Below are 12811 nucleotides of genomic sequence, written 5' to 3'. Positions count from 1 at the left end.
CTGTGACGCTGACAATGTCGCCTTCAACAATTTTATGTATAAAGCTAAGCTTACAACAGAAATTAGTCAACTAAATATACTCAGAGGCACAATTATCCGCCCAGTTTAATATGGCGGATAATTGTGACTCTGAGTATAGTTAGTGCCGTTGAAACATAATGAAAATAATTTCTCTTGTTGTTTTTGTTTCAAAAAAACATAATATTTACGTTACAACCAATCTTCTAAAGTTAAATAGCTGTATGCATACCGTACTCTATAAATTCTCTACAGGGGCGAAGTATTTCCAATAAAATATTTCTTAACATCTTTTGTGAAAATGTGTACCAACATAGTTCTTAACAAACACAGGTCTATTCAGCACAAAAATAACCAAAAAAATGTCAATAAAAACTTTTGTTTAAATGACTAATCAATTCAAAAAGTACGAGTATTTTTCACCTCTAAATTCTAAACTATTAAAAGTAATAAAAAAATTAACCGCATAATGTATAATGCATATACTCAACCCGCATGTACCTATACAACACGAAAGTAGTGCGCCAGATAAAGTAATAACATTCTATCGTTTTTCTTAACAAAACATATTCTAAAAAGATATTCACGACTCAACAATAATGTGCGTTTGCCCTTACCTTCTGAAATAAAGACTTAAAGGTAAAGTGGTTATAAAAACTTTTATAGTCTGTGTTCTTTGTTTTTACACAACATTAACTTTATGAATATTGCTAATGCCGAACGGAACAGGGTTCATCTGTTTCTTATTTTATGGTTCACTTTAACGGAACGAGTGAAAGCTTAACTGTCCAAAACTTTCAGCGAATAAGTTACGAGCATAATCGGCTCGGTTACACCTGGCCACTGTCACCTGAGTTACAGTTTAGCTAGCATGCAGTTAAATAATAGATACATTTTTTATATTAGCAGTCATAATACTATTCTACATTAAAACTACTGTTGTACATGCTCATTTTAAGCACGAAAGCTCATGCGTATCGCAACATTGCTAATAATGAGCATGCTTATTTCGAGCTTGCTCAAAAATCAACAGTCGTGCGATTTATGAGCATGCTACTTGCTGCGCGGGTGGAAGGGGGCGTGCTTTTAGCGCGTCTGAATAGGTTTGCTTATTGAGTATGCTTGTCGATCAGCATTGCTATTCTGTATTATTTTCACCTTTATCTCTCCCTGTCTAACACGATACTATAGACAGAGAGCGATAGATACAAAATAGCATGTGTAATTGGAATATTTGCTTTAAGCATGTTTATTCAGGAGCATACTTAAAAATATGCTTATTGCTAGCAAATGTAAACTGATGATAAGCATGCTCGTATGGAGCATACTTAATAGCACGTTTTTAGCATGCTATTTAGGAGCATGTGTAACAGTATTTTAAGTTTATTATTCACTAGCGAACCCGGTCAAGCTTTGCTTTGACTCATTCCCTACCTCTATCCTATTCTACTTTCCCACCCTACACCTACCTTAACCTATCCCTACCCAAGCTACTCCTTTATTTTTATTTTTTTTTAAAGTGGGGATATCCTCATGGATACCTTCGCCACGGGGAGGCAAGAAGGTTATTCTTCAACTCCACGGCCGACTCGTCGCCTGATGACTGAACCACGGGAATATTTCGTAAACTACAGCAATTACAATAGATATGAACGAGGAAGGACCAGACCTGAGCTAATTTAGAAAATATCACCTAACCCAAATAAAACAATACCTCTCTGCGTCAGAAATGGTCCAGCTCACCTGTAAAGTCCAGTCTTCTGAATGAGGAAGATGTATGGCTCGAAACCGCTGGTCGCTGGTGTAGGTGTAGCGGCCCACTGTCAGCAGATGGATGTCTCTGTGCCTCACCCACGACACTTGCATGTTTAACTGCAACAAAATATAGACTTAGTTAATGTAAGAACTGCTTTGTTGGTCCAGTAGTTAGTATGTATAGTCTCTATAGATCCTTGGTTTGTCTGTGATATTAAGATTTACTTTCTTCTTAGAATTTTTCAGTTAAAATTCTCAGCTCAGAATACTACGCCGAGAATTTTTTAGTTAAAATTCTCAGCTCAGAATACTACTCCCTCATGCCTCAGAGAGCATATTATGCCGTTGGTCTTGGTAATTATCATTAATATCTGATAGTGGTCGTTAATAAATTAAACATTATCCCCTAAGCCCGACAACCTACATTGGAACAACGTGGTGGGTCCAAGACTTCCAGCTCAACATCTTCTCTGGAAAACCCTTCTTCCAAGATGTTGAGCTTGGAGTTCATGAGGTGCTGATATTAATTGATAACGTCTAAGTTGATTTTAATTTACATACCTACCTACTTGAAAATATCAGGTCTATAATTACTGTTATTTTGAAAATGAAGCAATATGTAGCGTGGAATAGGCAATTCGTTTTCTAAATGGAGTATAAATTTCATTTTAATTATCGCTTTAAAGCAGCGGATTGATTATTATAGATACGAAGTTGTAACAGTTAAATTAATTGAATATAAATTCTATTATCTGAATTAATAATTGATTAATGCCAAACAGTTAATGATAAATTAATTTACATCGGAATCAATATACTAAAATTATAAATAGGTAAAGATTGTAAGGTTGTAAGGGGTAATCTCTGGATTTACTGAGTCAATTTCTTCGACTAATAGAATACGTTATTTGTGAGCGTCATTTGCCATAATTGATCCCCGTATCCCCACAGGAAAGAAAACTTCGCGGGTGAAATTGCAGCGTGTCGGCTATTTTATCTATACTAATCTATACAAATATTATAAATAATATTATAAATCTATACTAATATTATAAAGCTGAAGAGTTTGTATGTTTGTTTGATTGAACGCGCTAATCTCGGGAACTACTAGTCCGATTTGAAAAATTCTTTTAGTGTTAGATAGCCCATTTATTGAGGAATGCTATAGGGTATTTATTATCCCCGTATACCTACGTGGGTAAAACCGCGCGGCGTCAGCTAGTTTTTAATAATGGTAGATTTTGAAACGGTTGCGACAACCCGATTTCGTTTTATATAAGTAAGTATATAGAGATAGGAGATAGTCCAACTGTAACAGGGTAATGATAAATTGCTGACGATTTAAATGACGCATAAAATGCAAGACCTATTAAAAACATTCAAGGAAGCGGGATAAATTCTATTTCCAATTTCGGCAGAAGCGCTTTGAATTTATTAGTTACGAGTTTCCAAATAGCAAGCGTCGATAATAACAATTTTCTTTTGAACTTTATCACTTCGAGATACACTTAACGGTTGTTGGGACGTAAAACTCAAAGATTTACGAATATTTGAATTCCTTTATGGTGTTTTAACTTTAGAACAAGATCTTAAAGGATTAACAATGGCTTTCAAAACAATGGGGCTTTCACTTTAATTAAGACGGTTGATTAAAAGTTTAATACCGGTGAACTAAATCACCGGCTAAAATTCTATATTATTATTAGCGGACCGCACGCGACTTCGTCCGCCCTTAGACCTTTTACCGGCTCTCTTGCAAAATCTGTCCTTAGCGTACGTCTAGTAATTCCAAACTGCCTCCCTGCCATACTTCATCTTTGTTCGTCAAGTGTTTTTTAATATTTCGCGATGAGTGACCTTTACCATTTTTATACATAATAAGATTTTTTATTAAGGTTCTGCGGCACCTTTACATCCGTAATTCCTCAGTGCCTTAAGGCGAAAGTTTTCGAACAGTGCATGTTGCCAGTGATGACTTACGGATCCGAGCTATGTCTGAAGTTTCTTTGGGAGATCGAATCAGAAATGAGGAGATCCGCAGAAGAACCAAAGGCTCAGCGAGTCGGGAATAATGAAGTGGCAATGTGCAGGCCACATATTTGCAAGAGCCGATAGACATTGGGGTCCCAAGGTGCTGCCGCACCGGAAAGCGCAGTTTTGATCGACTCCTCTCTAGGTTGAGTGTAGGTTTTAAAAGCAATGCTGCATTATATTGGACGAAGTCACAAGTGTCCTTCGTCCGCATGAATTTCAGTTTTTCACAAATAACACGTGCACTATGGATTTTTCTGGCATAAGATGTAGTATGAAGGTGTAATAAATGGCATAATCTATTTTCGTTCCAAATTTTAGCCAAATACATTTAGTAGTTTTTTCGTGATTGAGTAGAATGCGTGAAGGAGTAAAAAACATTCATATAAAGTTTCGCACTTCGCATTATTGACTCAATAAATTAGTAGGATTTTTTTTTTTCAAATCAAAATTCATTTATTTCAAGTAGGCTCAATTTACAAGCACTTTTGACACGTCAGTTGACTATTTGTACAGATTCTACCACCGGTTCGGAAGGCAGGTTCTGCTGAGAAGATACCGGCAAGAAACTCAACAGTTGCTCTTTTGAAATTAAAAAGTCATACAGTATTATAATTTACAATTGATAACAATTACAATTTCTTATAGTTTTACTTCCTGTGTGAAGGTGGAAGCTGATCCAATGGCCTTCAAGCACTTTTATCATTAAGGAACTCATCAATAGTGTAGTAACCTCGACTAAGTAAATGTTTTTTAGCACATTGCTTAAAGTTGTGCATCGGCAAGTCCATCACAGTCTTGGGGATCTTGTTATAGAAGAGTACACCCAAACCTACAGAAGATTTTTTATCTCTTTGGAGACGATACGCAGAAATAACTAATTTATGACGTGGGTTTAAATCTCCTTTTCATTTGTACAAATTAATATTTTGTCTTACATAGACTATACTGCTAAATATATACTGACAGGCTATTGAGTCAGTAAACTTTATTTTGGTTGTCGATACGTGACGCTGATAAAACTGACCATTTTTATATTAAAACTAGCTGACGCAGCGCGGCTTTACCCGGTTTTACGCGGAATATGGGGATAATATATAACCTTTAGCTTTGTCGATAAATGGGCTATCTAACACTGAAAGAATTTTTCAAATCGGACCGGTAGTTCCTGAGATTAGTGCGTTCAATCAAACAAACAAACAAACAAACTGTTCAGCTTTATAATATTAGTATAGATAAATTAACGCTTTGTGAACCACAATTTATTATAGAATAACTAGTTTATTTTTTTTTGTGAAATTGTATTAAAATCTTTGTGATCTTATAAGCTGTCATAAATTCTACTATTAGGATAACAGAGGAATGGGAGAGCTATATTTTCAATTATTATTTGATACATAGTTGGCACGAAGACGGGTGCATACATTGATACCACAAATAGTCCTCAGGTGCGAGAGATGCTTAATTAAAATGGCGCCCGGAACTGGGTCATGCCCTCAATACATGGTATTGAATAAAAAAATCCCAACTTTTAGTTACGCCAGTTAAATCTAATAGGTCGTTAGATGCGTCTACAAATTTTACTTTGAATACATTTTAATATCAGAGCCGTGATAACCCTGTGGATATAACCTCTGCCTTTGATTCGGAGGGCGTAGGTTCTAATCCGGTCTGGGACATGCATCTCAACCTTTTCAGTTATAAACATATTTAGAAATTCAATATTATGTGCCCCATACCGTAAAGGAAAAACATCGTGAGGGAACCTGGATACCTGTGAATATTCATAAAAATCTACGTGTACGTGCGTGAAGTCTTGCTTGTAAACTAAGCCTACTTGAAATAAATACATTTTGACCTTTTTTTAGTATAATCAAAAGTGTTTAGTGGCGTCACGTAATAATATTTTACACACCATTTGTTTACTTGGTTACTCACAATTATTTCTTACTCCTGTGTCCTGGATTTAAATCTAATTTTTGTTTTTTTTTTATTCTTTACAAGTTAGCCCTTGACTACAAGTTCACCGGATGGTAAATGAATCCACCGCGCATACCACTGCGCCACGGAGGTCGTAATAGATTTCTGTTTATGTTGTTTTCGTGGGAAGATAGGAAGCTTGTAGATTTCGTTTAATTTCATTGAAATTACGTATCTTACAGAAATAAAGCCAAGGCGTCAAAATATTTCTATTTAAATTCTTTCGGGCTAATTGGATGAGAGTATTTAACTTTCTAAGATCAAGTAATTCTTAATTGAGAGTAACGTAGCACATCTACTAATGACTTATAAGTGGAAGTCATTAGTAGAACTTAGCAGAGTGCTAACAGAAACTTAAGGCACGTTAAATGATATCGAAGAGCTGTTAGAGAAATGTGACCCAGTTCATACGCCGCTCCTGAATGTTCAAAATGGACATTCATTTCTGAATATCTTCACATTTAATGTCTCTTTGAAAGATTTCTTGGTCATTCAGTATTTTATGTAGTCAATCATTATCTACCTCGCCTCGGAGCGCACGTCAAGTCTTCAAATATTCTACCTACCCTTATTTGTTATTTACTTGGGATAAAAAATAAATAATAGCTGAGATAGCCCAGTGGATATGACCTCTGCCTCCGATTCCGGAGGGTGTTGGTTCGAATCCGGTCCGGGGCATGCACCTCCAACTTTTCAGTTGTGTGCATTTTAAGAAATTAAATATCACGTGTCTCAATCGGTGAAGGAAAACATCTTGAGGAAACCTGCATACCAGAGAATTATCTTAATTCTCTGCGTGTGTGAAGTCTGCCAATCCGCATTGGGCCAGCGTGGTGGACTATTGGCCTAACCCCTCTCATTCTGAGAGGAGACTCGAGCTCAGCAGTGAGCCGAATATGGGTTGACGATACACATTGACACATTTCAAATAGGTTGCCTAAAAATTGCGGCTAGATTAGATTGGATATTAAATGTATAAATTTTTCATTAAAAATCTACTTCCCTTATTAGGTAATTTAAAAAAAAATACGTATAGCACTCGGGGACAGTCGTGGTAAAGCATAGCATGAAAGCATAGCAAAAAAGTAGCTAGGTGAATATAATTTCATTAACAACTGAAGCACGCATGGACCTGTATTTATTGGCTCGGACGCTCAGAAACTAATACCACTAATATTTATTGGTTTTCCAGGAAAGTGATTCTATGAAAATGTCTTTCTTGTTACTGTTTCTATATAGATATTGTGTAACAGTGTTTTAAATAGGCAGACCATTTCTGAATAAAAATCTAAAATCAGCCATTTTTGGTTATTTCTGTATGTATGCTGCAAATAGTTCTTTGCTTTTAAAGTTTCACGCCGTACTGCAATAATACGCGTATGGCATTCACATAATGCGGTAGAGTGATTTTTCATAACATTATTTTTAATTTTTTCCTTAATTAATAGTGTAACTTTGCTAATGGCGTGTGCAAAAATAGTTAGCTAATTCCATTGCTACTGTCTTTTAATAATAACGTAATTTTTTTTATTCGATGTATGTGTGCTAGATGCTTTTAACTAAGTATTGATACTCGAAATTAAATAAAATTCGATACTTGTCTAATATAAGTAAATGTACGAACTTATATATATATATATATATACTTATACTCAAATATACTCCCTTAACCCAATCAACACTTGTTTATGTTTTAGGATGTAAATTATTTGTATGTATGTGTATTACTAATACTATGGTTATTTTTGTTTTACGCCACCTGCTGATGTCCTTAAGTTTTCCTAAACCGAAGGTTGCCTGGAAGAAATCGCTACTTAGCGATAAGGCCGCCTTTTGTATGCTGATCTCTTCCTAATTTGTTTTTTATTTCACTTGTTTTTGTCTTTGTGGTGTGCAAATAAATTTATTTATCTTATCTTATTTATCTTAACACTTTATACGATTTGGATCAAATTTAAAGGTAGATTAATGTTCTCAGAAACAGCGATAAAAAAGAAATAACAACATATTTTTATAAAAAAAATCATTCTAATCAATCTTATATACCTATACGATAGAGGTACTCGTATTATTACGTAAAGTAAAGGTACTGTTACACATGCTCTAAAATAGCATGATAAAAATGTGCTACTAAGTATGCTCCATACGAGCATGCTTATCGTCAGTTTACATTTGCTAGCAATAAGCATGCTATTTTTAAGTATGCTCCTGAATAAGCATGCTCAAGGCAAACATTCCAATTACATACGCTTATTTGTATGTATTGCTCTCTGTCTAAAGTATCGTGTTAGACAGGGAAAGATGAAGGTGAAGAGAATACAGAATAGCAATGCTGATCGACTAGCATACTCAATAAGCAAACCTGTACAGAGGCGCTAAAAGCACGCCCCCTTCCACCCGCGCAGCAAGTAGTATGGTCATAAAACGCACGACTGCTGGTTCTTGAACAAGCTTGAAATAAGCGTGCTCATTATTAGCAATGTTGCGTTACACGTGCTAATAAGTAGCAACTGCTCAATAGTAGCATGCTTTCGTGCTTTAAACGACCATGTGTAACAGTAGCTTTAAGATAAAACTCTATGATACAACAAAATAGACACGAAGTGGTATTAAAAATGTATTTAGGTACATTTTGTGTTATAATTGAATTATCTGCAAACGTGACCGGTGTGCAAAAGTTCTTAGTAATGCTAATTTATTATGCGCATTAAAAGGTCTATACCTATAAAGGGCTTAGAAGTCAGTAAAGGGCACATTAAACGATTACCACAAATAGTGGCCTGCTTCCACTACACTACTATAGGCTGATTGAATTAACTACGAAACTGGGTTACGGCCTCGAACATGCGTGCTGTATTGAATAAAAATCGGAACTTATTATATCATTTAGTTCCATCGGTAATCAAGAAATATTACAGATAACAGACGGTGACATCGTCTTATAAGATTATAGTTTTTTTTACACTCATTTCGTAATCTACTCAATATAAACCCGCAATCAAAATCATAAAGTTATTTATAACCACAGGTTGTTCCGTATTGTTAATTACCCCACGGGTAAACCATGCTATAATGTTTTTTTTATTATTTTTAAATAGTTCCATGGCATTCATCATCACAATAACCGATGGACGTCCACTGCAGGACGTAGGCCTTTTGTAGGGACTTCCAAACATCGCGATACTGAGCCACCTGCATCCAGCGAATCCCTGCGACTCGTTTGATGTCGTCAGTCCACCTGGTGGGAGATGTTATATCTCCAAAACTATTTACCGGCGCATTGAAGGACGTCTATAAGCTTCCTTGGCATTGGTTACAAAAATTCAGGCTTTCTTAGAAGAGACAAAACCTAGGAGACCACGCCATGACTAAATAGGAGACCATAAAATGGAGGAGGCCATATCCAACGCCATTTATATATTATATATCAAGTTTTGTTAATTCTTTTATTTATTTTATCATATTTGTAGAAAAAGTATTGTATGCCACTACACGTAATTTTCCATTGTATCATTGTGGCCCTCAGTGGATTAAATAACTGTTAACTACTTTGGTAGACAGTAAACAAACGCATTGGTGTGTAATGCATCCACTTACCATCTACGCTGGATCACGTGCCTGCAGCGCTAACGGTAGAACATTGGATGAAACTGATCGTGTGTTGGTCGTGATGTGCATGACATCAAGCAGATCGCGACCAATAGACAATCAGTTAGCGTCCTGCCGTTAGGGCGTATTTACCAATGGCGAAGGATGAAATTTTGATGAAGGTAAGCCGTCACAAAGAAAAGGAAATTCATACCGCTTGATACAAACTCTGGTTTCTCATACATACATAATTAAAATTTCATTACAGTAATGAATATGTATGTAGGTATTTTTAAAAGGTAACCCGGCGAGAATCGGCCTGTATGAATTCTTCGCCACTGGTATTCACGTATTGTATGTACACCAGCGCTTATCGGTATCCACCCCAAAATAAGACAAAAGAACGTTTGCCGGGTCATCTAGTAAAAATACAGAAGGCTGGATTTCATATAATCATAGTAACTAGCAAACTATCCAAATAATATTATAAACGCGAAAGTTTGTAAGGATGTTTAGACAGAACCGATTTGGCTGAAATTTGGAATGGAAATAGATTTTACACTGGATTAACACATGGGTACATGGAATAATATATATTTTTCATCCCTGAAAATCCATGGTACCCGAAAGATTTGTGAAAAACTAAATTTCACGCGAAGTCGCGGGCTTACGCTAGTAATTATATACGATCTTTATCATCTCCTTAAAAAAAAGCTAGTGCGATGTGGACTTCAACAAATTACTTAAATTCTTAATTACCATAAAATTTTCTGTACCTTCTGTAATATAATGTCGACTTTATTATTTGTAATTTATGCATGCCAATATAATTTTTAGGTTAATTACCATGGTACGAGGAATGCCAACCCACAAAAACTGTGTCACGGATTTCACAACACTGGGATTGGTGTGACTTGGATGGTAGACGAATATAAATTGTGTAATGTCCCATATTAGTTTTATAAGGAGTCTGTAATGTGACTAAACTGTGTACTTTATCTAAATTTGAATTGTCCTGTTTCATTACTGAGACATAACTTAAACCGATTGTACCCACTTCGTCATTATCAACCCATATTCGGCTTACTGCTGAGCTCGAGTCTCATCTCAGAATGAGAGGGGTAAGGCCAATAGTCCACCAGTTAAAATAAGCTTATAATGAAGATATCTATCATTATCATCTCTAGAAACGTGGACGTAATGTAAACCGACAATTCTCGTCCAATTTAAGTATAAAATTATTAAGTGGGTCGAGAGCCGTGATAGCCCAGTGGATATGACCTCTGCCTCCGATTCCGGAGGGTGTGGGTTCGAATCCGGGCTGGGGCATGCAACTCCAACTTTTCAGTTGTGTGCATTTTAAGAAATTAAATATCACGTGTCTCAAACGGTGAAGGAAAACATCGTGAGGAAACCTGCATACCAGAGATTTTTTTAAAATCTCTGCGTGTGTCAAATCCGCCAATCCGCATTGGGCCAGCGTGGTGGACAATTGGCCTAACCCCTCTCTTTCTGAGAGGAGACTCGAGCTCAGCAGTGAGCCGAATATGGGTTGATAACGAAGTAATAGTGGTATCTAAAACTGTACCTATAAGGAATATACAGTAGAAGAAGTTGGAGTATAAAATAATATGATACATATTACGTAATCCAAAACAACCAAATACAAGCATCATTATAATGATATAACAGAGCTTTCAAGTACCACAAAATTATCTCTGAATCTACTAAATTAAAGTACGTAGCAAAATCTTTGTTCCAACATTTTCAAGGATGAATTTCCAAGAGATTTCGTGGAAAGTCATTATGGAAACTAAAACAATTTCTTCATTTTCTTGTGTATGATAACGAATATTACGTGAACAGTATTCAAATCTTCGTAATATTAATGCTTTCAAACATCACTACCTTAAGCTAACAAATCCAGTAATATCTACTAATATTATCTATCTATATATATAAAAATGAATTGCTGTTCGTTAGTCTCGCTAAAACTCGAGAACGGCTGAACGGATTTATCTCATCTTGGTCTTGAAATGTTTGTGGAGGTATAGGGAAGGTTTAAAAGGTGAGAAAAATTAGAATAATAGCTGGGAAAACCATAAAATCGACCCTTTTCTATTTCCCATATAAACGTTTGAGTTTTAAGTAGGGGTAGGAGTAGGGTAGGGGTAGAATAGGGGTAGGGTAGGGGTAGGGTAGGGGTAGAATAATATAGAGTAGAGATAGGGAAGAAGTGCACATAAGTCAAAGCGAAGCTTGACCGGGTCCGCTAGTAATACATAAATTATGTTACGATTGTTTAGTAGTAAATTGCTTGTTTGGGTGTATTCAAAATTAGGATAAGTACACGTTTTGAGGAGTGTTTTAGAAGAAAAATAACTATAAATTGTACAATATCCGACATAAATTTGGTCAACAAAATTTATATTAAAGCCTGTGATTGTCAGACCTTCGTCATTTCGTAGAAGCCGATAGTTATGCTTCTACAATGGGCAAATACGGCAACTACGGAGACAATGTCAGCTTTGAGACTTTCAATCCTTCAAGTTTACAGCATGATTATTTTATATTTTCGACATAATTGCCGAAAAAACAAAATCACTTGTAATTTTCGGCAAAACTACAACTGGTTTCATGATTTCGCATAGAATAATCTATGATAAATCATGAATTAGTCGCTAATCACTTAGATTCATGGCAACTTTCCGAAAGACAATAATATAATTCAAACTTGAAGGGTCTCTAACAAAAGGTGAAACCTTTGTTGAGAACATCGACTGACGAATTTATATAAAATCACGAAGATCTGGCGTCCATAGATTAGCAATATACAGAATGCTCGGGAGTATTTCCCATAACTTCAAGGTATTGACGAGTCCACATACAGCATAACTAATATTTTTTTAACTAAAATATAAAAACTTTTTTATGTTTTCATACAAAATAATTCAAATAATTCCGAGTATCCTAAAACGTACACCTTTATCTATCCCTGCATTTAAAATACGTGAAACTTGGCTACGTCATAATTATAAGAATGTGTATAAGGGACACATTTTAAGATCTATTTACAAGAGAAATATTATTTACCCTGAAAATATTAATTATGACACATGATCCTTGAACATATTTAATTATTTTTCGATAAAGAATAGAGTTACGGGAAATACTCTACATCACCCTGTATATACTAGAGCAGCCGAGTTCAGAAGCGAGAACTATATAACCTTCAAAGCTTTAAGACTGTCCTCTAGGGAATCTGTTTTAAATTAATTGTAGAAATCCAAAACATTTATTCATTTCTTCGCTACGTTTAATACGAATACTACTTGAATATTATAATCTGTTAGGATTAATGCTTCCTAATATCATTAGATTTGAATTTGTCTTTCATTTATCATCTTCATTCAGACCTTTTCAAGGATGGCTTCCAAGA

At 35.5% G+C, this 12811-nt stretch overlaps 1 protein-coding gene across 2 annotated transcripts in view; it reads right to left on the bottom strand.

The window, feature by feature from the left end:
* Nucleotides 1–12811, bottom strand: part of LOC112053383 (tyrosine-protein phosphatase Lar-like) — a 126709-nt gene that overhangs the window by 17811 nt on the left and 96087 nt on the right. For both annotated transcript variants that reach the window (XM_024092783.2, XM_024092784.2), the window contains exon 4: nt 1762–1890. In XM_024092783.2, coding sequence (XP_023948551.1) covers nt 1762–1890 — 129 coding nt within the window. The remainder of the gene's footprint in view (nt 1–1761; nt 1891–12811) is intronic.

This window comes from Bicyclus anynana, chromosome 6 (genome assembly GCF_947172395.1).
Source record: "Bicyclus anynana chromosome 6, ilBicAnyn1.1, whole genome shotgun sequence".
NCBI classification, from domain to species: Eukaryota; Metazoa; Arthropoda; class Insecta; order Lepidoptera; family Nymphalidae; genus Bicyclus; species Bicyclus anynana.
This window is presented reverse-complemented; position numbering and strand designations above follow the sequence as displayed.